Source organism: Amphiura filiformis, unplaced genomic scaffold (assembly GCF_039555335.1).
Source record: "Amphiura filiformis unplaced genomic scaffold, Afil_fr2py scaffold_201, whole genome shotgun sequence".
Taxonomy (NCBI): Eukaryota; Metazoa; Echinodermata; class Ophiuroidea; order Amphilepidida; family Amphiuridae; genus Amphiura; species Amphiura filiformis.
This window is the reverse complement of record NW_027305665.1, coordinates 78357-102784: the sequence shown is the minus strand read 5'-3', so window position 1 is coordinate 102784 and position 24428 is coordinate 78357. Positions and strand designations below refer to the sequence as shown.

General features: G+C 36.2%; 1 protein-coding gene across 1 annotated transcript in view; it reads left to right on the top strand.

Moving 5' to 3' along the window:
- Positions 1 to 24428, top strand: part of LOC140145293 (uncharacterized) — a 54912-nt gene that overhangs the window by 5744 nt on the left and 24740 nt on the right. The window contains exons 3-5 of the mRNA XM_072167052.1: positions 6941 to 7253; positions 19242 to 19314; positions 19717 to 19818. Coding sequence (XP_072023153.1) covers positions 6941 to 7253; positions 19242 to 19314; positions 19717 to 19818 — 488 coding nt within the window. The remainder of the gene's footprint in view (positions 1 to 6940; positions 7254 to 19241; positions 19315 to 19716; positions 19819 to 24428) is intronic.

The following is a 24428-nucleotide window of genomic DNA, read 5'->3' as shown; positions in this document are numbered from 1 at the left end:
CATAATTATAATAGCTCACTTCAACATGTTCAATACTGAACAATTCTGATTTTAGAATCTACCAGGTTCGCGAAAGCCCGAGTAAACTTGGGAAGCTAACAAACAGAGGGAGTACGGTGACTGAAAAGATCAGATGTGAAAATCTATCAATTGCGTACAAATTAATACAAATCGGAGTTTTATGCTTTAAATGTAATAGCCAGAGTATATGCACAATGGGCATGGGCAAGTAGACTACGGCGGATTCAGTGCCGCCGACAAGGGGGGGTAACCGGGGGCGTTACCCTGGGGCCCGGGGTCCTAGGGGGCCCGTAAAAAATGAAGAAAAGATACTTTACTATATGGGGCAGTAAAAGCAAAGAAAACGGACCTCGGGGCCCGTAAAAGGTTAAGAAAATATACCTTGCAATTAAGGCATATTTTCTTTGCTTTACTATACGGGCCAACAAAGGTCTCTTTTCTTGTTCATTAGGCCTAAGGTATCTCTTCTTTTCTTTTTATGGGTCCATTACGGTATCTTTTCTTTGCTATTAATTGTCCATGCCAGAGAGATCCAGGCAATATGACAACATCTGGGAACATGAAGGTTAGCCAAATCGGTTCATACTTTGTAAGATTGATGTACTGGATGACATATTTTCACATGCCAGACTAGACCCACCTGACCCCCCTGGGTAGGGAGATATGGGTACCTCCTAATTTGGGGCTTTTGACACAGGAAAATTGCTGTGTAAACAGTTGAAAATTGGCAAAGTTTATGAAGTTATTTTTCTATCAGCAACTTCTCGATTGGATTTTATTTTGAAATATTTGTCAAGAGCATAGTTTATTTGTAATATAGAACTTAAAATTGCAATGATTGGGGTCTTGGGTTTTCAGGAGGGGGTCATCAATGTTACCCCTCTTTAGCATTTAAAAAAAAATGTAAAAAAAGGGTAATTTTTAAAGCCCTTTTATAAAAATATACATCTTAAATATTGATTTTTTTTAATGTCAACATTTTGAGGCTATATTGGTCTACTCCAAACAATAAATGGTAGATTCGGGCGGTGTAACGAATTTGCATAAAATTGGTGTTTCTAGACAGTATTTTCGCCTAATAAATTTCTTGAAAATGATATTTGTACGTCTAAAAATTGGAGGAAACTGAATGTGACAATTCTATTTTTAGTCTTAAAATGCTTAAAATGTTTTCATATGGTGACATTGTTTTACATTTTTCTAAACAGAATCATGTCAAGTCTGCAGAAGTGTTTCTAAATACAAAAAAAAATCACATTTAGCTATCTGAGTAAAATACAAAACAGAAATACTGAATACAAGACTACCTTGTGATAAACCATGATGAACAAAATTGCAATATAAATGTAGGTCCATTAAATATAATGTAGGCCTATTGTGTATGCATTTTTTAATTATATCATTATATTGTTTTTATATATTAATAAAAAGTATGCCTACAAGCCCTCAATGTTGTGAGTAAGAAACTAGGATATTAGTTGGCTGTGATAATAGCTGATAACTAACATAGATCACAAGAGTTTATAAAGGAGTAAGTAAAATCATTTCAAATAAATTGGATCGCAATTTGAAATTACTTGGTACTCTAGGTCGGTAAACATGAGAGTAGTAAAGATTTAATCTTTCCCTAGAGAAGTCCTTTTCAGAAGGCTGAGCTTTCGGAACTCTAGCGAGTGTCATCTTCTGAAGATGGCACTCGCTAGAGTTCGAAAGCTCAGCCTTCTGAAAAGGACTTCTCTAGGGAAAGATTAAATCTTACTCCAAATTGGATAAAAAAATAAAATAAATGTTGGTATTTATACAGCGCCTTTCACATGTGAACATGTACCAAAGCGCTTTACATTTATTCCGCCGTCATTAGAATATGTCAGCTGCCATACAATGCCCAAGGCATGCTCATACCTTTGGGCGGCGCTCAATGGACAGTATTCATAACAGCTCCCCATTTCACACCTGGGTGGAGAGGAGTAATCGAGATAAAGTGCCTTACTCAAGGGCACAACACGATGGCGTCGCCGGGGCTCGAACCCGCAACCTTCTGATTATGAGTCCTAGCCCGTTCCGCTCGGCCACCGTGCTCCCACACAGGATCACAGGTTACATTGACAAACAATTATTCTAGAAACACTATAACTGCAAGTGCCCAAGAATCTTAGCCATGGGATGTAGTTCTAGTAGGCCTAGCTAGTAGCTGGGGCAGATATGGTCTTTTATGATCTTCAATTTCATGTTATACTGCTTGAACTGCAACTGCCTTATAAATACTGAAATATTCACTAAATCAAACCAGGATTTTGTTCAATTACAATCGCAAATTTCCAAGTTTTTGGACAGTTCTTCTTTCTTTCTTCTGTCAAACTTGTAATGAGCCATCGTAGCCATAGGGCCTATGCTTTAGGCCAATGTAACCATATTTGCTCACAAGGACCTATGGGTGGGGGCACAAATGTTACATGACCAACTCAAAGGGCATCCAAAGGCCATTATGGCCAAAATGTGATTTTCACTAAAAATGCTTCTTCTTCCACAAATTTCATAACATAATGACGTCACGTGCATACCTGCATCAGCTTTAGCTAATGTCTAAAAGTTGAACAAAGAATTGAGGTCAAAGGTCATTAAGGGGGTAAAATCTTACAATTGCATTATCTCGACATCCGTAAGGGGTATGGGGCTCAAACTCGGTGATAACAAATCTCATGACCAGGGGAACATTTTACAGGGGTCAGGTCAAAGGTCATGCAGAGGTCAAATTTTAGAAATTCATTTTCTTTACATCTGTAAGGGGTACGGGACTCAAACTCTGTGACAACAAACTTAATGACTAGGGGAATATTTTGGAACACTTTGCAGGGGTCAGGTCAAAGGTTATCTGGGGTCAAATCTTATCATTTCTTTTTCTGGACACTTGTAAGGGGTATGGGGCTCAAACTCAGTGACAACAAATCTCATGACCAGGGGAACATTTTGCACAGGTCAGGTCAAAGGTCATGCAGAGGTCAAATTTTAGAAATGTATTTTTTGGACATCTGTCTGGAATGTAATTCATAGACCTACATTTACATGCGAGATATACAGGTTGTATTAAAACGATTGGTACCAATCCATATTTTGTTTATTAAAAAGCAAACTTCTTGGAACATCATGATATCAGACATGGTATGTTATTTGTTCATGAGAATAAAATAACCTAGATAACTTGCACAGTCATAAAGTGACCTTTGAATGCTATGCTTTTTGAACTGGAAATAATATTACAGCAAGACATCATAAATACTTGAGAAGTAAAACATGTTTGATGTATATGATTTAATCAAAGTATCTATTCTGGCTGGAATACTTAGATTATGCTTGAAATATTTGAGGTATAAAATTGTATACTTTTCAATAAAATATGAGTTGTTCTATATTATAATGATTATCAGGATCAGAAATATCAATGGACGATTGAGAGTAAAATCCAAGAATCTTGTCTTTTTTGCAATGTCCAACAAAAAGTAACAGATTTCCATTTGAGATACCCAAAATTAATATTGCGAGTATCCTGCTTTGTTTTTTTCTTTAGTGGTTACTTTGTAACTTGTTAATAGACATTTTCAACAATGCCACGGTAATTGTATTTCAAACACCAGTATGAGGTAACATTTTGTTTTCTCAGATTATATTATTTATACGCTGATTGTGATATTTTGAAACAAAGCAAATAAGAACACAGCCAATCTACGTTGGGACAATTTGTAGATGGCTTAGAGGAATGTAACTTTGCACTTTCAGCTCCAAACAAGATCTTTAGATGTCAAGTCAACTCGAAAATAATGTTGACACTTGTTGCTGAAGAAAATGAACCTCAAGATCTACATAAGAATATTTATTCTTAAGATACTATTCTTGCATAAGATTCTGGCATACATCATGTTCATTCGATTTTAGTATACGTGATGAAAGACATATCTTTCAGCTTTACGATTGTTTAATCAAATGCGATATAGAAACATCTACATTTTAAAGGTTTAGTAAAGTTTATTTTTCCATTTATTATCAGCTTGGTACCTTTAGTCAACTTTATAATGAAGAAATACCTTAAAAGACATGTGCTTCCTTAACGGAGAATTTCAGTTTTGTGATCTTGCTAAAATACCATATAGAAACACTGAATTTTCTATTAAACCAAGCAACACCATCCAAAGATAATCTGATTTGTTTCCCACAGTCTAGGCCTACAGCCTAAGGTTGGTTCAATTGGAGGAAGATGAAAAGAAAACAAAATTTGGATGTATATTCTATATATAGAATGCTTGTGAATTCATTTAATAAAAATGAAAATTTTAAAGAAGTTCTGAGGGAGGCCAAATGATAGGGTTTGCTTGAATTATTATTTGTTAACTATAATGTTCACTAGAATGAATGAGGTATAATGAGGTAATAATTTTTGTATTACAATTATATTGTATATTACCAATCGTTAAAAACAAAACAAATAAGGGCATGGTCTACGTTGTGACAATTTGAGAAGGCTCCGATCGTTATCAATATTTCCAAAAGCAGCGTGAAAAAAAAACCAATACATGGATCTTAATGTAGTGATTCCTCAAAGCAATGTAAACATTGCACTTTCAGTTCCAAATCAACTTATCATTTTGATACTTGCCTGTCCTAAGCTACATGTAGTACAATTAGGCGTCGAAAAGAACAGTAACATGCAAAATGTCATCATGATTATGCACTAATAAAAAACTGAATTGCTAGGTCTATAATAACTCATATTTATATGTTGATGCTACGTAATGTTGTATGATCATGATTTAAATCCAAATAATTGTTTATTTCTTACTTTTGTTTGAGTGTTTGACCACATATTTTAGGTTTTTCTCATTTTAGATCGAATAAAATCTAGAAACACTTAAATTTTAGTAACATTTTGCTTTTGTTATCCATGATCTTAAAGTTTAAAACCTTACTCAACTTAATAACCAGCTCTAAATAAAGTATGTAGTTGAAATAATCACATATTTCATTAATATTACAATATTTTCAGTTTGTAATATTGCTAAAAATACCATATAGAAATACTGTATTTTCTAAAAAAGCAACACCGCCCCAAGATATTCTAATTTGTTTCCCACAGCCACATGTTGGGTCACTCTAATGACACCAACAAAAATTCAAAATTTCGATGTATATTTTTTATATTTGCATTTGAATTGATCAACTAAAAATTCAATTTTTTAAGACATTTTGAGGGGGGTATGTTAAGACACCCCCTAGAGCCAAATGATAGGGGTTGGTTGAATGTCAATTGTTCCCTGTAATGCCCGGGGTAGATGTTTCCTACAAATACTTAATTTACTTAAATAACTTCAACCACTTGTCAAAAAATGAGAATACAAAATTGGCTTAAATTCAGGAAAAATTAATCCATTTTAAGGGGGTAGATTGTACCAAAACAAATAAGGGCTATAAACCCTTAACAAGGGGGGTCAGAATCCTGGAAAAGTTTCAGTGAGAATGTTTCATCAAACACCCCTACTACACCAAATATGGGCAAATTCGGACAACCTTGATGTTCCTGCCACTGCCTGGTTTTCTCCGGCATGATCAATTAAGCTTTTTGACAAACTCACTAAGGTCTCTTTTCTTTCCTTTACGGGCCTATGGTATCTCTTTTCTTTGCTTTTTACGAGCCCACTATACGGTCTCTTTTCTTTGCCTTTACGGGCCCGTTTACGGGTCCATTATAAGGTCTGTTTTCGTTGCTCTTTTACGGCCCATAAACAAAAGTAGCGGGCCCGTAAAAAACAAAGAAAAGATAGCCTTTGAAGCACACACTCTAATTAAATATTTGAATTTACTGTTTGCTTTTGCCAAATTGATCATCCTCGATATAATGAAATCTTCGAGGAATCAGGGGAGTGCAGCTTAATCGTGGGAACACAAATTGCAAATATTCGCGGCCATTTGCCCTTCAGTTTATTATTTGATCTTCAGTTTATTATTTGATCATTTACCTTTAAATTGGCAATTTTTCTGCGCTTCGCGCGCACTGAGTTTGTTTCAATTGGTCCAATCTGGGAGCAAAAGTCGCAAATTCGAATTACAAATTTTTGCACGCTTCGCGCACATTTGTCCAATTGAACGGTTCATACTTGGATCATTTTAGCTTCAAATTGGCAAATTCTTTGCACTTCGCGTTGAAGTTGTTAAGAGAAACTTAATCTGGCAGCAACATGCCGTTCAAATTGCAAATTTGTGCGCGCTTCGCGCGCATTTGTCTCCTTCAATTTCATATTTGATTATTGGCAGCTAAACATGTTACTTTCGCTCCGCTGCAACATATGTTCAAGGATTTTACACCAACCTCCGTCCCCCATGTTACAAAGAAATTTATGCCACTGTAACTCCCCTCCCCCACGCACACACACACCTGAAGTCCTGCACCGTCATCACTGATCAAAGGGGCCCGTGCGTTCACATTGCCCCCGGGCCCGTAATGGCTCTCGGCGGCACTGGGCGGATTACGAGCTGATCAGAGTATAGCAGCGGCCATTATGCCTCGACCGTGGAATCTCCCTCGGTCTAGGTCCATTACTATGTTTGTCAACATTAATTTGATCCGTCCAGCTGTTCTTCCGCCTCCCCTCTCAGACAGTCAAGACCTCAAGTGTTTCTTAGAATATGTTTTAAACTTTTGTGTCATTAAATGAAAGAGCACACTTATTATACTAGCTTCATTTCAATGAGCAATGGTCAATTCTCTTTAAATTGCAAATCTTGTGCAAAAAATTTACTATTTTCGCCTGTTTTGTCATACGGTTGTAAATTCAACGAACTATGACTTTGCGAAAGGGCGCTTACAAATTGATGTCCTGAACGGAACAGTCATAAAGAACCCAAAAATATCTTAATTATTGTAATGGTACAGGTACGAAGACGCCATACTGAAAGCCAAACAGGCCATGGAAGGACGTAAGGAAATCTTTGGTCGATGTCATCAGCTAACAGCTCGTAGCGTCTACTTCGTAGGTTCCTTGTATCTCAGTGCTAAGAACTACCGGAAAGCGCGGAAGTTTCTTGACGAAGCACTGAAGATTGAAGAAGAGTTGTGGCGAAGAGGCATGCCTCATAGTTCAGATTGGCCCAGGCTTAAAATTCGGATTGAGAAATTGATGATAACATTGGACAAACACGGGGCGGACAAACATCAAGCGTTTTGTGACTACGAGAAACGTTTCTGGGTAAGAAATTAAAATGTATAAGATATAACTTAAATTTAAACACAGATTTTATTACATTTCTGTGTAGTGAAATGAATATTAAAATCTTTGTTTAAATTAAAAAAAGATCTACCATAATTGGTATTGAGCACCGTATAGCTATATCTCTGATAAATCTTAAAATTATATATACAAAGTGTTCAGATGCAAAAGCCGATATATCCAGTTTTATCAATAAGAGATATAGGCAAAAATAACTGGTAAAATATAAAGAAAATAATATGAAGACTTTTTAGAATAACTTAAATTTAAATTAAAGAAGGTTAGCTATAGAAAGGAGAGGAAATAGATTACGTAACGCATATTGTTCCTTTGTGCCTATTAGAGTTTCCGCCAAGCTATTCATCGAGAGGTACCTTTTGTTTGGGACAAAGAGCTTCCGCCATTAAATCGGTAACTGACCTGACAGCGTATTAACGCTATATAGGCAGGCCCAACGCTCTGCAGGGTCTATTGTTCTATTGTTTCCGATTAGAGCGCTGACATTGGAAAATGTTGCCAATCAATATTCATGAGAGTGTACATTCAACGTCCAGTTTTCAAAAGTGGGTGATTTGTGCTTGGCAGGTGCGAAATACATCTGACTGGGCTCATTAATTACGTAACGCACAACGGCATTGATGTCATCGAATGGCTGCTTAGTGTTGTTATGTGTTAAGTTTTATAATAATTATTATTACATTTATTTTCCTTTCTTTTCTTTTTCTGTATTTATTCTTTCCTAGGCCTACACTAACTTTATCACTCCCTCGCTATCCTTCTCTCTCTTGCCTTCTTCCCCCTCTTTCTTTTCTTTTTGTCCTCTCTCGCTCTCCCTGTCATTCCAATATAAATATGTTCTTATCTTTCTATTATTTTATTTACTCCTCATTATTTCTTTCTCTTCATTTGTCCTCTTTCTCCCTTCCTGTAGGCCCCCTCATTCTCCATATCCCTCCTCCCCTTTTCCTCCCTCATATCCCCCCTCTCAAGACTTCTCACAGGGGAGAATCTGCCCCCACCCCCTTCCACCGCCGCTATTTCTATGCGAATCTCCTTCTTAAAATAAAAGATAAATGGACATTTGTGAAAAAACCTTTATAGGCCTATACTTATACTTACATGTATACGCAGCGATTACCATTATAGAATACTATAGAAATGTGAACCTGGCAGCTAATACATTCTGATGTGTAGTCGATCAGCAGGGGCATTCAATTTATTTAAATGAAGCGTCTAAAGTCAGGTGGGTGATAAAAAGATTATATCGACAACTAAAGCCTCCATTATAGACTTCAGACCCGCACAAGCGCACATTTGGGATACGTGAGTACAATGGTACCACTTTACACATGACTGCCCTTACACATGACTGTATTGTGGTCACTTATTTATACTCGCCTGTTGGGTAAAGCGTTAATATGATGCCGGATCAGTGACCAATTTAATGGCGGAACCCATTCACTGCCCTTTGTTCGAAACAATGGTACCACTTTTATGAATAGCCTGTCGCAATCTCTAATCGGCATCAAAGGAACAAAGCATTACGTAATCTATTTCTTCTCCTTTCTATCTATCCTCCTTGGGCAGGCCACTGTCATTAAGTGATCAAATGAAAGCGCCTACACGGACGAGAGGTACCTTTTGTTATAATACCACACAAGGGTGTGCTTGAGTTGTCGCATATACACAAAAACACACATAGAATTATTGACCGCCCATCTTAATTTAGGCGCCTCATTTAAATAAATTCAATAGAGTTGCTGATCGATTACCCGTAACAACGTATCATTGCTGCCAGGTATATATAGGTCTATCTGTGTCACTTTCTATAATTAATACTTCGCAGCTATTATGTCGTTATCATGGTTATATAGACGAATCCAAATTCACGCATTCCTACACCTGACTAGCAGCCTTTAGATGTGTCCCCGTCGGCTACAATGCACCCAAAATGTGAAATGATTCGTCCTTGGCGGAAATTTTAAACTGCATTCCATCACCCGTTTTACACCTTCCGCGAAAACACAGGTAGACAAAAGAATGATTAAAGTTTACAACACAATACATACACATGTGATGAGTGCAACCTGTCTGTGGTGCTTGTACCAGAATATCTTGATTATCAGGCTTCAGGAAACCACCGAAAAGTACAGAAAAAAACTAAATAAAAATGATCAATAATCATCACTTCTCTGAAAAAATGCTAACAATCATAAACGTATAGGCCTAAAATTTGGGGGGGGGGGTCTTTAATACTTTCCAACAAATTATCTATAGAAACATTGGAAATATTTCCAATTCCAGCGTGCAAATTGATCAACCATGGCGGTCTCATTAACCATATCAAACGCTACAAATGCATGTACTTGCGAACAAAAGGACTATGTATGAATAGATGCGGCGGGATTACCTACGGAATTATCTCTATTGTATTCTATATTATTCTATTAACCCTCCTCGTCCTTGCATCTTCTCTAGGTGTAAGGCGGGTTTTATTTGCACAATGGGGCGCTCAAAACACCAGGTTGGTGCTAGCGGGGACCCGAAAATGGCCGGCCAAATCCTGACCATAACTTGGCTCGTTGGATTCGTCTATAGGCCTGTTCAATAAAATCAAATGGATTTCTTAAGGGATCGAGCAATCTTGTTTCAAATAGCTCCGAAATGAGAGAAATTTGCCATGTTTGCTGTGAATTTTTGCCTAGCAATATTGATCATAGGTTCAAAATTGATGGTGCATATCAATGACCAAACTCTCTAGTTTTATATTTGAGCCTGATCACTTGTGTAAGGTCTTAGGAAATTATGTTAATAGGCGTGTATACTGATGTTGCATTATTGCTCATGCACTTTTTAGTGGCAACGAAGATTTCACGAATTTGCTTTGCGTCGATTTCGCCAGAAGTTCGCCTTAATATGTTGAACGCTTAAAAATAAATAATTACGGTACTTACTTTCAACTTGAGATTAAGACATATGCCATAATTGATATCGTTTATGCACACAATTCATCGTGATTTTGCAACCGTGGAAACGCCTGTTTCTAATTGCTATTTTGTCCATAAAATTTCCCACTTGTTTTTAACGAAAAAGACTTCTACACCCATTCCGTCAGCCAAGAAAACCAAATTTGTGTGTATTTAGTACATCTATCCTGTTTAAAGCGTCCACTTTAGTGCTGAGTTTTGCTATTATATGTCATATCTACAGAATTGATGTTATGGAATTTTTTAGCATAAATTCCTTGATTTTAAGATTTTCTACTCACCGCCTTGCCTCGAATTTTAACACATATGAAGGTCAAACACAAGCGTTGCACTGTGGTTATCATTTTTCTTCCGATTGGTGTCTTGCGTTGGTATAACTCCACATCTTCCTGGTAAAAGTCCATTGCAATACTTCATAAGTGAAAACATGTGTCACTCTGTGCAACTCTGGATTCAGTGTCGATATATTTATCATCATTTCAAGGGGTCTCAATGTAGGTTGTCAATGTACGCTTAATGTATAAAACCGAGTTAACTTAGTCTCTGCCGAGATACTGCCAAAATATGTTTTAAACATTGATCGCTTCGGCTAACGGCTAAAATTACAGGGACCGGCTTATTCTATAACACTGTTCAATAGCCTTATTGTGATGGAGCTAGCGGGTTTTTTTTCTGAATATCGCTTTGAGCATCTATTTCGATCTAAATCAATAAGTTGGCTGGACATATGTCGGTAAAAAACGACAGCCAATAGTCTATATTCCAACATGTATAATTATTTTTAGAGTAATTTAGTGACGAGTTATTAGTAGAATTAATTTAGTGACGAGTTATTAGTAGGATGAGAGTTAGATCAGAATGGGGGTATTTGGGGGTAGCCCGGGTGGGTAGGGGTGTGTTTGAATTCGATGGAGTTTGGATTTATGGATGTGGGTGCTGTAGGGGGTGTGTGGGATGTGCGTGTGTGAGTATCATGGTTGCGGGGTGGAATGTGTGCATAGATGAGGAGTTGGAAGGCAGAATTAGGATTCAGAGAGTCAGGGGTTAGATAAGGTTTGGGGCTAGGTTTAGGTTTAGGATTAAAGCTTAGGTTATAGGTTAGGGCGACGTTTAGGGTTATGGCTGGGGTTAGGTTTAGGGTATAGAACAAAATTACTGGGTTTTTGGACTAATGACCTTAAGTATCATGACCTGTAACCCATAACTTACTGACACACTTGTCTTATCATTAAATGTGAACAAAAAGAAAGAAAGAAAAACAATAAAAATGATACATTTCAGCATATACCTTCATATTACATGAATGTTTCATTCACTCAAACATTGAACCTCAATCACCCTACGAAAATAATACCACAAGGCATGGGGAGAAATTAGGAAAATGTACATTTTTCGGAAGGCATAATTGATGACGTTTTAATGTGAAATTTTAACAATATTTCAAAACCAAATTTTTACACATGCCCCAGCTGACACCTAATTGAAATCAGCCCCAAATTGTTTTGTTTTTTTTGTATAAGACAACGGATCAATTTTGAATATGCTACAAATCCATATTAAAAGATAAACGCACCCTAAAACAAGCAATCCGCCCCACACACCATCACATGTTACGCCACACTATACATGCTACCACAAACATAATGCTGCAGTATTTTAAAACGTAGTTCCCTGACAAAAAACTCTGCAAAGTAAATCCACAACTATGCCAATATATATTCCACAAATATGGACATTAATGAATATTCATGGTCACTATTGTGTCCAAATTCGGTTAAACTGGAACTGATTTCTATAGGCGGGAACAATATCAATTGTTATACCATTACGAGTTGAGTTCGTTGGTTTATCCACATCAGGATATGCTTTCCACAAGGTGATAGAGGCACAGGTGTGTAGTTCGATTCCAAAACCACTAATACCTATCACCTATTTCATGGAAGTAAGAGACATAGAAGCTGGTCAAATACTACATCAAAGTGAGTATCATACTTGCCGCGATACTGAACAAAAGAAGTACAGGTGGAAGGGGAACAATTGCAAAGTCAACGCATGGTCAAGGTTGTGCCATGTCTGCAAAATCAAAGTTAAGCCAACGTAAGCTCAAAAATCAATAGCAGTACGAAGTCGTGTACTAAGTCCTGACAATGGGCTGTTGTTATATTAAGGCAGTGCAATGACTAGTTTTATAGAAACAAACAGATTTTAGAAAAGGCAAACGAATATCGAAAAATGATCAAGAAAGCTATCAGTTTAATAAATACAAGTTTTATTAAGAAAGGTATGTAATTATGCAAAAAACCTACCGAAAAATGTAGTATATATGATGACTCTCAGATAGCAGATTTTAAAACAGAACATGAAATGAAATACAATTTATTTTACGCAGAATGGAAAAATAATACCCGACCCTGGAACATTCTGGTCAACATCAGTATTTCATGGGCAGAACCACCCCAAGCACACAAATAGATGCAGGGATTAATTTTATAATGTAACGCATGTGCCAAGTGCGCATATCAAATTTTACGGCAAAGGGTCCAATATTATAGCGTTTTCACGTCCGAGAATGTCAATAATTAGCGGTTTAGAAGTAAATGCATGATTTCCAATATTTTGAAATTTAAGAAAATCTGATAAGTATAGGGTTGAACTCGATATTTTGATTGTTAAAAGATTTCTGTAATTATGGATTACAAATCTAACATCCCTGTCACTTTGTTCCGAATATAAACAACATACTTGAAACATAATCAAGAAAAAAACACGATTTTTGCTCAAAATAATAAAAATGTAAATAAACGAACTGGCAATAAAGGCGGCAAGTATGATCCACATAGAAAGACACGCTGACAACATTGTTATGTTCAAATAGATTTTGATATGGTTCCTCTATAGAATGTTACGTAAATAATTCAATAGGTGTTGGATCGACCAGCTTCCATGTCTCTTACTTCCATGCCTGTTTTTATCTGTATTAGCATGCGAATTAGCCCGTAGTACCTTATACGGATGTCAAACTTTTATTTCAATGAATATGATGAGGTTGACTCTGTCATGAGTGACAATCCCTCATTTCAAATCTTTAGGATTGGTTTCTCTTTTGTTCACAAACCAAAAATCAATGGATTAACAAGTAGAGCAGATCTGGTCTGCAATCATAACACTATTATGCTGGGAGGACACAGTATAGGGTATATAACCAGAAGTATACAATAGCCTATTGTGCTAACATAATTATTGTCATGATTGATATCAGAAAGGAAATCTATCGCCCGGACGACAGTTGATGCTCTCTGTCGAAGGGACCCATATACACAACACGAGTTCTAGGCCTAGAAATCATACAGCACAGCGCGCTATATTGAAGGATGGGGTAGAGGGTGGGGGCTTTGTTTGTTTGTATGAAACATAAACGATGCATGGAGATGATTTGATTATGAATTAGTTTATTACCCCATGGGAAGCAAAATGAAACCATTGCCATACCCATACCTTTATTAAGGGCCAATCCCTGAAAATCCTATATAACCATCCTCTTCAGGCCTAAGTGACAGCTTTTTCCCCCTACCTCCTGGAACCCCTACATTCAATATCTTCATCTGGAGCTCTCCTCCCTTCTCTTTCACTTCCAATGCTCATTTTTCCCATCTGTTTCTATTTCTTTGCCCATACCATCATTCCTCCCACATTAGATATTGCTTTTTGCAACACACAAGTATTTTGTAGATGTCCCCTAGATCTTCTACTTTTTGCAAGAAAAATTGCTTGAGTAAAAGTCATTAGGTTATTAGAGGTCATATAATGGCCTTCCATCGATTCTGTTACATGGGATTAAGGACATGAATCGATTTTGTTTATAGCACCTAATTACAATAGTGGCCCTTTTGTAATGTCGAATGCAAATATTTCGATGGTCTATATTTTTCACAGGTGAAATAGCCTAGGCTTATTCGATTTTGTAAACCACGTCTTTCAATGTAGATTACCATGCTCGATTTCTCTCCTCGTGAATATTGCACTGCGAAATTTAAACATTTCTTTTGTATACTTAGACTAGGTAACTTCAAACCAAATTTTTTTTTCTTCACACCACTTATAAGAAACTGAAACCAAAACCGAAACTGACTGACACAAATGTTCAGTTTTTAACAAAAGGTAGAAAGAATGAGTTCGATATCTTATGATTCAAGTGGTTAGGCAGGACAATAGGAAACCACGTGACCAAAACCAAAACCAAAACTAAAACTAAACATTTGAAATGAGGCATTGTATTGTATACCCTCTATTGCTTTAGACTTGACCAAGTCTTTTTGATATGGTTAGAGCAGTAAAATTAATTTTCAGTGAACATTTATGTAGGCCTATGCCTAAATTACTAAGTTACTAAGTCACAAGGGGTGTGCGACATATTATCATTGACATTATCATTATCAATATATATCATAGGCCTATTATTTTGTATTTAACATAGGCCCTACTTAACATAGTACTTTATGAAGTAGTGTCAATTAATCATCAAAAATTAAAAATTAAATTCATTTAGACCTATAACCCGGGGAGGGGGGGGGTCACTCACATTGTGGCCTGTACACCATCCGCGATAATCAACTTTTGAAAAGCACCCTAAACAAGGATTTAACCCTTGCTAAAACGATACCCTAAACAGGTAACACGCGCCTGTTTTCACACCCTAAACAGGGATTTTATTCCTTGCTTCAAATTTCATACCCTAAATTTCATTTTCGCGTATTAGCCATTGCAATAGATATTCGTGTTTGCTCAAACACAGCTGTGCCATCTAGTTTTATGTTCTTTTTATGTCCTGCTATCATCCGCCAAATGCGTTTCGTGATTTCCATATCAATCCATGCATGCTTTACCTGCAATAATATCAAAGTGTCAGTTGAACATAACATTTCAAATTTTTCAAATTGAGTTCCTGCCCTTTTGTTTTTGTTTAAAGCAATACTAGTGTAAAAATGATGCACCAAAATTTGGACATTCATTTTGAACAATTTTCCAATTTATTTTCAAACTAAAATGGCTTCAATTAGGTCTTCATTTTCACACATTTTCGAATTAAAATTTTCAATTGGGCCTTCATTTTCAAAAGGTTTCTCACATCTGAGGGGCCACACCCCCCACTCAGACACTCCGTTGCATCGCGCGGCCATTTAATAGAGAGTTTGTTTAGAGGATAATAGAGGATCATCTATTCAAAACTACTCTGCCATGAAAGCTTCTAGAAGTCGAAGTGAACGCGAAAATCTGTAGAGGGCAGTAAATTATGAACGAAAATACATCAATTTTGTGGCCATGCCTGCGAGAAACAGGCAATATGACAAAAAACCTGGGAACATTAAAGTTGACCAAATTGGTTCATACTTGGTATTGATGTACTGGATGACAAACGGGGTTCAAAAGAAACACCCCCCCCCCCAAAAAAAATCAACAACTACAAAACATTTCTTTGCATAACTTGACATACATTTCGTTGATTTGAAAAATCTAAGAACCTGTGAATAAAGGAATTGTTTTCCTACCCTCCCAAAGTTCTTTCTTCTCAAAATCTTTTTGTTTTGGCCAAAAATAATCACATTTTCCAAAATTGAAGCTTTCAGAAAAAGTTGCACTTTTCAACATCCTATACATGCAATGTGCAAAAACATTCTCGATATCAATGTTTTGATTGATTTAATGGTGTTTTTGTTTTCTTTAATTTATATGTATACGATAACCCAGTCACCCATGCAATCATCTTGCAGTATAAAACAATGATTCATTGACATGTACGGAGTTTTTCTAATAGTAGCTTTTATTGAGTCGGTGTTTCAAGAATGGTAAAATCAATTTAGGAGTTACAAAACATATCTTTGCATAACTTGACATTCATTTTATTGATTTGAAAGATTTAAAAACATGTGAATAGAAGAATCTTTTTGCTACACTACCAATGTTATCCCTTCTCAAAATCCTTATCTGAATTATCTGAATGCCTATCAGTATAGAGGCCATGCAGGCAAAAGTGCTCTGCTTAATTTCGTAGGACACCTGTTTCATATGGTCAAATCATATATCAAAATGTTCAGAAAAGTCTGGAAAATCTTTTTCTTGCCCCCCCCCCCGTTTTCCCCTGACTTTTGAGGCAAAATCCCCCAAATTACGTAAATGTCCATTTTTGCGGCAATTTGGCGCAAATTTTGTTGATTTCCTGAAATTCACTTTGCCCCCCGAAATAAATCCTGGTGCCGCCACTGTCCGCGATGTTGCCAAATTTGTAGCCCACGAATTGTATTCCGTTGCCATGGTAACAGTCGCGCTTTTTGAGGATTTTTGTCATTTTTTTATTATGACGAGCATAACTAGGCATTAACAGCTGAAATCTAGGAGAAAACTCTAACGAATCTTCGGCCAGGCACAAGTGACCTGGTGAACGAAGGGGTCGCCGTAGATAGCTGGTCGGGGCAATTTTACAGGACAGTCACGTGTAGCTTGTTACCCTGATCGGAACCGACTGTAACGAGGTCTTTTATCATGGGTCATCTGCACTCTAAATTAGAAAGACTTAAAATTTAAATCTTAGTTGAGACTTGTAAATTTTTAAGTCTTTAAGATTTATTTTACGCGGGGTTTGATTTAAATTTTCTTTGGGATCGGGAAAAAGAAAATCTATTTTAAATCTTTCGAAAGACTTAAACATTAAACCAATCACAACGCGATGGTGCGTGCACGTGATCAAATCGAAACGTTTTCCTGGACTGCTCAGCCGCCATCTTTCTTTTGCGATTTCGTGTGGTGGCGAGCGAATGAATGAAGTGATATGGACGAATTTGTTTTGCGGAATGGCATCCCAGATGCTGTAATTGCCAATGTCAGTGACTATAACTTCAAAAAGCTAAAAAAAAAGCTTACATTGTTGTACACGAAGGCCCAATGTGAACATTATCATCAATCGCCGACTTAGTCTGTGCTTCTGCTGTATAAGCTTACCTATACACATAATATAATTTATAAATGGGTAAGCTTATTTCCATGACGGATCACACTCGGCCACCGCAGTGACACTGGCACTGCAGACTATTGTCTGAACTTTATGAAAGAAGTAGTCCTGACTTGGTATTACTGACGTGAATACACGTATTGCTTGATAAGAAGTCACACAGACTTGCATTTAATATCGATATTTAAATCCCCATAAAGATTTATATTATTTTGAAATCCCAGATATGCTTAAAAGTAAATCTTAAAGGACTTGAATATTAAATCCAATGGACTTGCATTTTTAATCTTTCAAGGATTTGAAATTTTAAGTCTAAGGATAGTCTTATTTTTTAATCCAAAGGCTTTGTCACTAATTACAGTCCGCCTTGGATTTAAAAGTTAAATCTTTTAGACTTGAAAATAAGTCTTTGAAGTATTAACATTTTCTCTTTGTAGATTTAAACTTTAAATCTGAAAGTTTTATTTTTTAAATCCCTGTGGGACTGAAATTTATAAAACTTTGTAAAGACTTAACTACAGTCTCTGAAAGTTTTGAAAGTAAGTCTTTTGGATTTGAATTTAAATCCCTGTAATTTAGAGTGTGCCCCGCCTTTACCAGATGAGCCACGGGGAGAGCGGATAAGATTTTTTTTTGACATGCGGGAAGTTGAACCCGGGACCTCTCGCACCAAAGGCATTTATTATCGAAAAAATGTCACATTTTAACAAGCTATTTCTATGAAACTTAACCCTAACCCTACCCGTGGTTTTCTTGCTATCGGAAGGGAAAGAAGAAACGAAAAAGGAGAGAAGATCGAAGAAAGAAGTCACTTGGTATCTCCGGGATTCGAACCTGGGACCCCTCGCATGCCCACGCACAAGATCACCGACTTGTAACACGGAGGTTACGCTGCCCCGGGCAGCGATTCCCTGGGTATATATGACTTAGGCTGATTGCGTCATCAAGTCACGTGGGATCCATGCACACACAGTGGTTTTAATAGTGAGCTTTAGTCCTGTTAGTGAGATCTAGCTCTCTTAGGGTTAAGGAGACCTAAATCTAGGAAAAACATGTACATTAAGGGCTGGGGTATGAACGTTTGGACAGTATTTATTGTGGGACATTAGAGCACATCAGACATATCGAATTGCACTCTGAATACGAAGAATGTCCTTCTGATATCAAATAATTTTGATTTTTTGAAATTCGCAATGTAATACACATTTTATGGCAAATGATTAAAAATTGATATTTATGATATTTAACCGTACTCGAAGTAAACTTTATAAATCTGATGATTTATACTAAAAGTGTATGTAGGTGGGATGAAAAGCCGACGATCAATTGAAAATTTTGACATTTCGTATTGAAGATATGATTTTTTTTACCAAAACACCAAAACAAATTAGGTCTTTTTGGGAAAAAAATCCATATCTTCAATATGAAAGGTCAAAATTTTCAATTGATCGTCGGCTCTTCCTCCCAGCTACATACACTTTAAGAATATATCATTAGATTTATAAAATTTACTTCGAGGACTGTTATATATCAAAATGTGAAAAATATCAAATTTTAATAATTTGTCATAAAATTTGTATTATATTGTGAATTTCAAAAAATGAAAATTATTTGATATCAGAAAGACATTCTTCGTATTTAGAATGCAATTCGATATGTCTGATGTGCTCTCATGTCCCTTAAAAATTACTGTCGAAACGCTCAAAACGCTCATTCCAGATCCCTTAATGGAATAGAACCTTAATTTTGTTATACAGAATACGTGACACGTCTACAATTAATATATCTGTGAACAAAATCATACAATGCATTTGATTTTGGGTTGAAAATGTCATTTTTTAGTGATGTTATAGGAAATGTAAGTTTATACGCTAAATCGTCAGAATGAGTTGAAATCAACATCAGCTGCTGCTGTTGGGTGGTTTCAAAGGGTAACAAAGCATGTGATACAAAAACTTGACTTTTTCTACTCACCAGGATGCCGAAAACGAATCGAATAAAGGGAATCCAAATATGAATCTGGATCGGGAATCTAGCACATCGTCGTCAGGTACATCAAAAAATTATGTAGCTTAATAGATACAACGTACATATTTTTCTTAATACAGCCCAAACCGGCTGATATGTACTTAAAGTTACATGTTGACGAAATTCTTATTAACCATGTTAACACCACGGTACACAGCTGTTTTCGCCAAACGTTTGACAAGTGTTTGTGCAAACGTTTATAGTCAAACGGTTTATAAACGGATAAGGAACCACATACTAATTTAACGTTTTTGAAAAACGTTTGTCAAATGTTTATGGAGCAAAATGTTTATCAAACGTTTTATTTTAATCATCTTTTATTTGTTTTACAAATGTTTGCCAAACGTTTTGAAATTTAAGTTTAATTTATGATTTTTGGCCAAACATTTGAACGTTATCTTTGATGATATTCTCATACGTGTAGATATCAGTACTAGCAGCGAGAAGTCATCCGACAGCACATCTGCAGTTGACCAATCACAGACGAGGAAATCTCAGCAAATGCTTCAACCCCCGGATGCCGACCGTAAGTATCAATTTATTTTCGGTAAACAGTTCAGATATACAACGATGAAAGAATAAATAGGCCTACATGTGGTACGTTGCTGATAATGCCTCTTTATAATAAAGCGTGAGACCTTTCAAATCCTTAATGAGACCTCTGCCCACAAAATACTCGTTTTTTACCTTTGTCTAGTAGCTACAATCAACGAATTTAATAGTTGGTACACCTTGACAATATGTTGGAACTCTTCATTGCCGCTCTGATAGTTGAGTGAAATTAGTATAACTATGTGTGATGAGAAGTACATACCTTCTCCTTCCCCTTCCCTCCCCCATTCCCCCTCAATCAATCTTGGGGAGACTGGAGAGCCCAATGGAAAAAGTGCTGTCATCAACATTGAACTGGGGGAGAGGGGTGGCGATTTACATTTAGTATGCCCGAGTGTGCCAACATTAAATTCTTTGATTGTCCGAGACGAATGTAAAATATTTCATATAAATTTCGTTTTTGTCTCATAACTCAAAAACGGAATGTCGCATGAGCTTCATATTTCAGACAATTTGGGAGTGGATTATAGGCCTTTGAATTATAATAAATTTGTAAATAAAGAAATTGGTTTATTTAGGGAGTGGTCATTGAAATCCTCCCCTATGCTAAATTAAACATATTTTGTGATGGGTCTAAACTGCATCTAAAATTGGTTTTTGGTCCATATCTTTAAAACAAAAGCACGTATTACAACCAAATTTTACACATTTTGTTATGATGATATGTTTCCACTTCTATCAAATGTACAGTACGATATTCACTCAATTACGGGAAACACAATACAAATATGTAGCACACCATGTAAAGCTATGTGAAAACCGACGAAGGCCAAATAAGCTGCATAATGGCGAAATTGTGCATTTTAGCTCAAAAAAAGAGTTTGACAACACAGAAAAAAGGACCACGAACAAAATACTAAGGTTTTGTTAATGGTATTAATCATTGAGAGAATAGCGTTGAACTCTATCAAGAAGAGATAAAAATAAATTGCCTGGGTTCGAACCCGGTACCTCCAGATCATGGGCCACATATCACACCATTGGACTATTAATGTGCAACTGTGATAAAGACTTGAATCATTGTACTAACACGTTAAAGATGTTAAACCATGACGCGTATTGAATACTTTTTTCTGTAACTATTGTGTAAACTGAATCTACCAAAAAAACGTTGACAACGAAAAGAAATCAGCAAGTTTAAAAAACCCACCTCGGCTCACTTTTTGAAACTTGGTCCCATTTGTAAAAGGTACTGATATATTTATATAAATTTTAAACATATCCAGAAGTGTTATGTATCTTTAATGTGCAGATGCGATATTAATTTGTAAGCTTTCTGGAACGACCTGAAAGGTTATTATCTTGTTCTTGCATGGTAAGCCAATATCCTATTATTTATAATAATCATGATTAATGATTGAATTAAACGAATAACAAGTAGGCTTGTAATCTTGTTGGAAACGCTGTATTCTGTTGAAATAAAATAAAAACACTGATTTGCTGTTGGTGTTCAAAATGGGACCAAGTTTCAAAAAGTGAGCCGAGGTGGGTTTTTTAAACTTGCTGATTTCTTTTCGTTGTCAACGTTTTTTTGGTAGATTTCTTTTCTTTTTATGAATGTAGCCAACCAGCTCCAAGCTTGGAAAGTCATCAGGTTACGAAGTGCTCCATAAAACGAAAAATAGATGTTTGAAGCTGCTATTCTTGATTCATGACAATAAATAGGCCCTAATTAAACAAAACTGTATGAGTCGTTTATTTTTAAAACTTGACTGTAATGTTCAGAGGCGTATACAATGATCAATATACATTTTAATACCAGTATACTTTAATTATTCAATGCAACGTAAATATGTAAAGAAAATATAAATATGAACAACACACCCAATGTTGACAATGCCAGAGAGACACAGAGAGTAAGTCCGATTTAGGCCTACTTCAAGTCGGAACTGGTAAATGCGCATATTTTTAAGCCTATACTAAATGCCCCGACTAGGCAAGATAATCGTGTTTTAATGTTTGTGGTTCTTTGTAGCCCTGCGGGGCAATCTACTTGGCTATCCGAATTTCGCGGTTTGTGGTTCTTTGTAGCAACCTAGTTGGATATTCCTATTAAGCGTGATTTGTGGTTTTCATCAAGCCCTGCCCTCTATCGGGAGCTAATTTATAGTTTAAGCTTGTTAGATATCCATATTTCGTGGTTTGTGGTTCTTTGTAGCCCTGTGGGTCAATCTAGTTGCATATCCAAATTTCGCGGTTTGTGGTTCTTTATAGCCCTGCGGGGCAATCTATTTGGATATCAATATTGAGCGGCAGTTGTTGGCGATCTTTCGTGGTTTGTGGTCTTAATTTGTTGGATATCCATATTTCGCGGTTTGTGGTTCTTTATAATCGATAGGCCTGTGGGCAATCTAGTTCGATATCCAAATTTCGCGGTTTGTGGTTCTTTGTAGCCCTGCGGGGCAATCTAGTTGGATATCCCTATTAAGCGGCGGTTGTCGGCGATCTTTCGCGGTTTGTGATTTTAATTTCCCTTATCAAGCCCTGCCCTCTATCGGGAGCTAATTTATAGTTTAAGCTTGTTGGATATCCATATTTCGTGGCGTGTGATTCTTTGTAGCCCTGCGGGGCAATCTAGTTGGATATCCAAATTTCGCGGTTTGTGGTTCTTTATAGCCCTGTGGGGAAATCTAGTTGGTTATCAATATTCAGCGGCAGTTGTTGGCGATCTTTCGCGGTTTGTGATTTTAATTTGTGAGAATTTATAATATTTATTCCAAATATAATTTCAGTCTGAGCTGTGAACAGAGCAACTGATAAATGTGTTTTAAATGACGAAGGTGTCATGATAGTCAGGCATGGTGAAAGCATTTGGATGGTGAAAGTAGGCCCTAGGCCTAGGCCTAAATGTGTATAAAAAATCAAACATGTTTGTTTGATGAAAAAAAATATAATATCATAATAGCAATGGATGTTCGAAATGGTGTTATTCTTGATTTATGACAATAAATTGGTTAATAAAACGTTTAAAAAAAAGTGGTGGAAAGTTTCGAACTTGAGCAAAAATTCATATATGGATTAGAAGTCCATGGCCTTAACCACTTCGCCACGGGGACGTCCCGATATAACGACGTGTGAAAGTGGAGTATTTATTAATATGAATGTATCCTGTGGTCCGGAAAGAATAAAAGAATTATGAAAAACTTGATTTTTTGGCGAATGGGATCCAGAATTTGTATGTAGGGTATCTAGGAAAATGCTAGGGTATATTTGAAAGTGAATCTCAAAAAGTAGTGCGCCAGTGACAGCCATGTATGGCTGTAGCAGTATCGAAAGATTCTGGATATCAGTATAATTAGCTATGATTTGCCACTAATTTTGGCTATGAAATACCGCGTCAAATGAAGCAAGAATGTTTGTTTATTATCAAACAATCGGATTGACTCTAAGATTGGTGTAACTTTTTGAATTAATGAGTTATTAAAATATTACACTTTGGACAGTAAATAAGATTTAGCATGGTTTTAGATATATTTTGTACCCAGCGAAAAATATCATAGAACAATAGCGTTTTGTTTCGTGTAAATATAGTCCCGCGGTGCATCTGTTTATTCTTCTTTTTCAGTCGTTTTTTTTAAACTTGCTGGTCATGCTACCGCGTGACTCTAATAAATTATGCGCTATGCATGAAGTTTTGCGAATTGACTCGGTAATCCACGATATATATTCATATTGTGTACAGAAACACCTCAAAATATAACTGACGATATACCTCGATAATCCACCAAAAAAAAAACTTGTCTATTATTTTTTCTAATGATATAATGGATTACCGTGCAATTGCTATTGAATTCAATAGCGTTTGTTTTGGAATACCGTTTGCTTGAATGACCCTGCACAACTTTATGATGACAACCATTATGACTTAAAATGAAAGACCATTTTCACGTCGATCCGTGTAGCTTAATGGTAGCAGAGGTCGCTTCATAATCGAGAGGTACACGGTTCAAAACTTGGCGCAATTTTTTGTTTGTTTCCCACTCAAAAGGTTACTTGTATTGGAATTGTTAATTTGGCCAAACTTATCTGAATGACAATGTTGTTATTTTTTTCTTTGATTTAATATATTTGTCTTTTTGATTTATTTATATTTCCGGCGTTTCCTTATTGATAACTTAAATTACCGGTTCATCATGTTTGAAATGGATGGAAACTGTACCTTTTATTCTGAATCAATACAGTTATAATATATATATATTTTTAAAGATAAAATGGTGAATGATATTAACAATCATTTATGGAAATAAATGAAGAAAGAACAAAACAAGATGAGGCCAACGTATAATGTGCACATTTAACAGTTCAAGTTCTTATCACGCGGTTACGTATATGCATTGAACCATGATGTCTACTGAAGATAACTAATACATAATTATGTAATGAATGATGTATGACCAATTCCTGACTTTGTTATATTATTTGTTTTCAACAATAATTAGGCGTTGAATTAGGACAACCAACTATTCGTATACAGCAATTCGTGCTAAATTAATTAACGATAATTAAGAAGAAATATGCAACAGC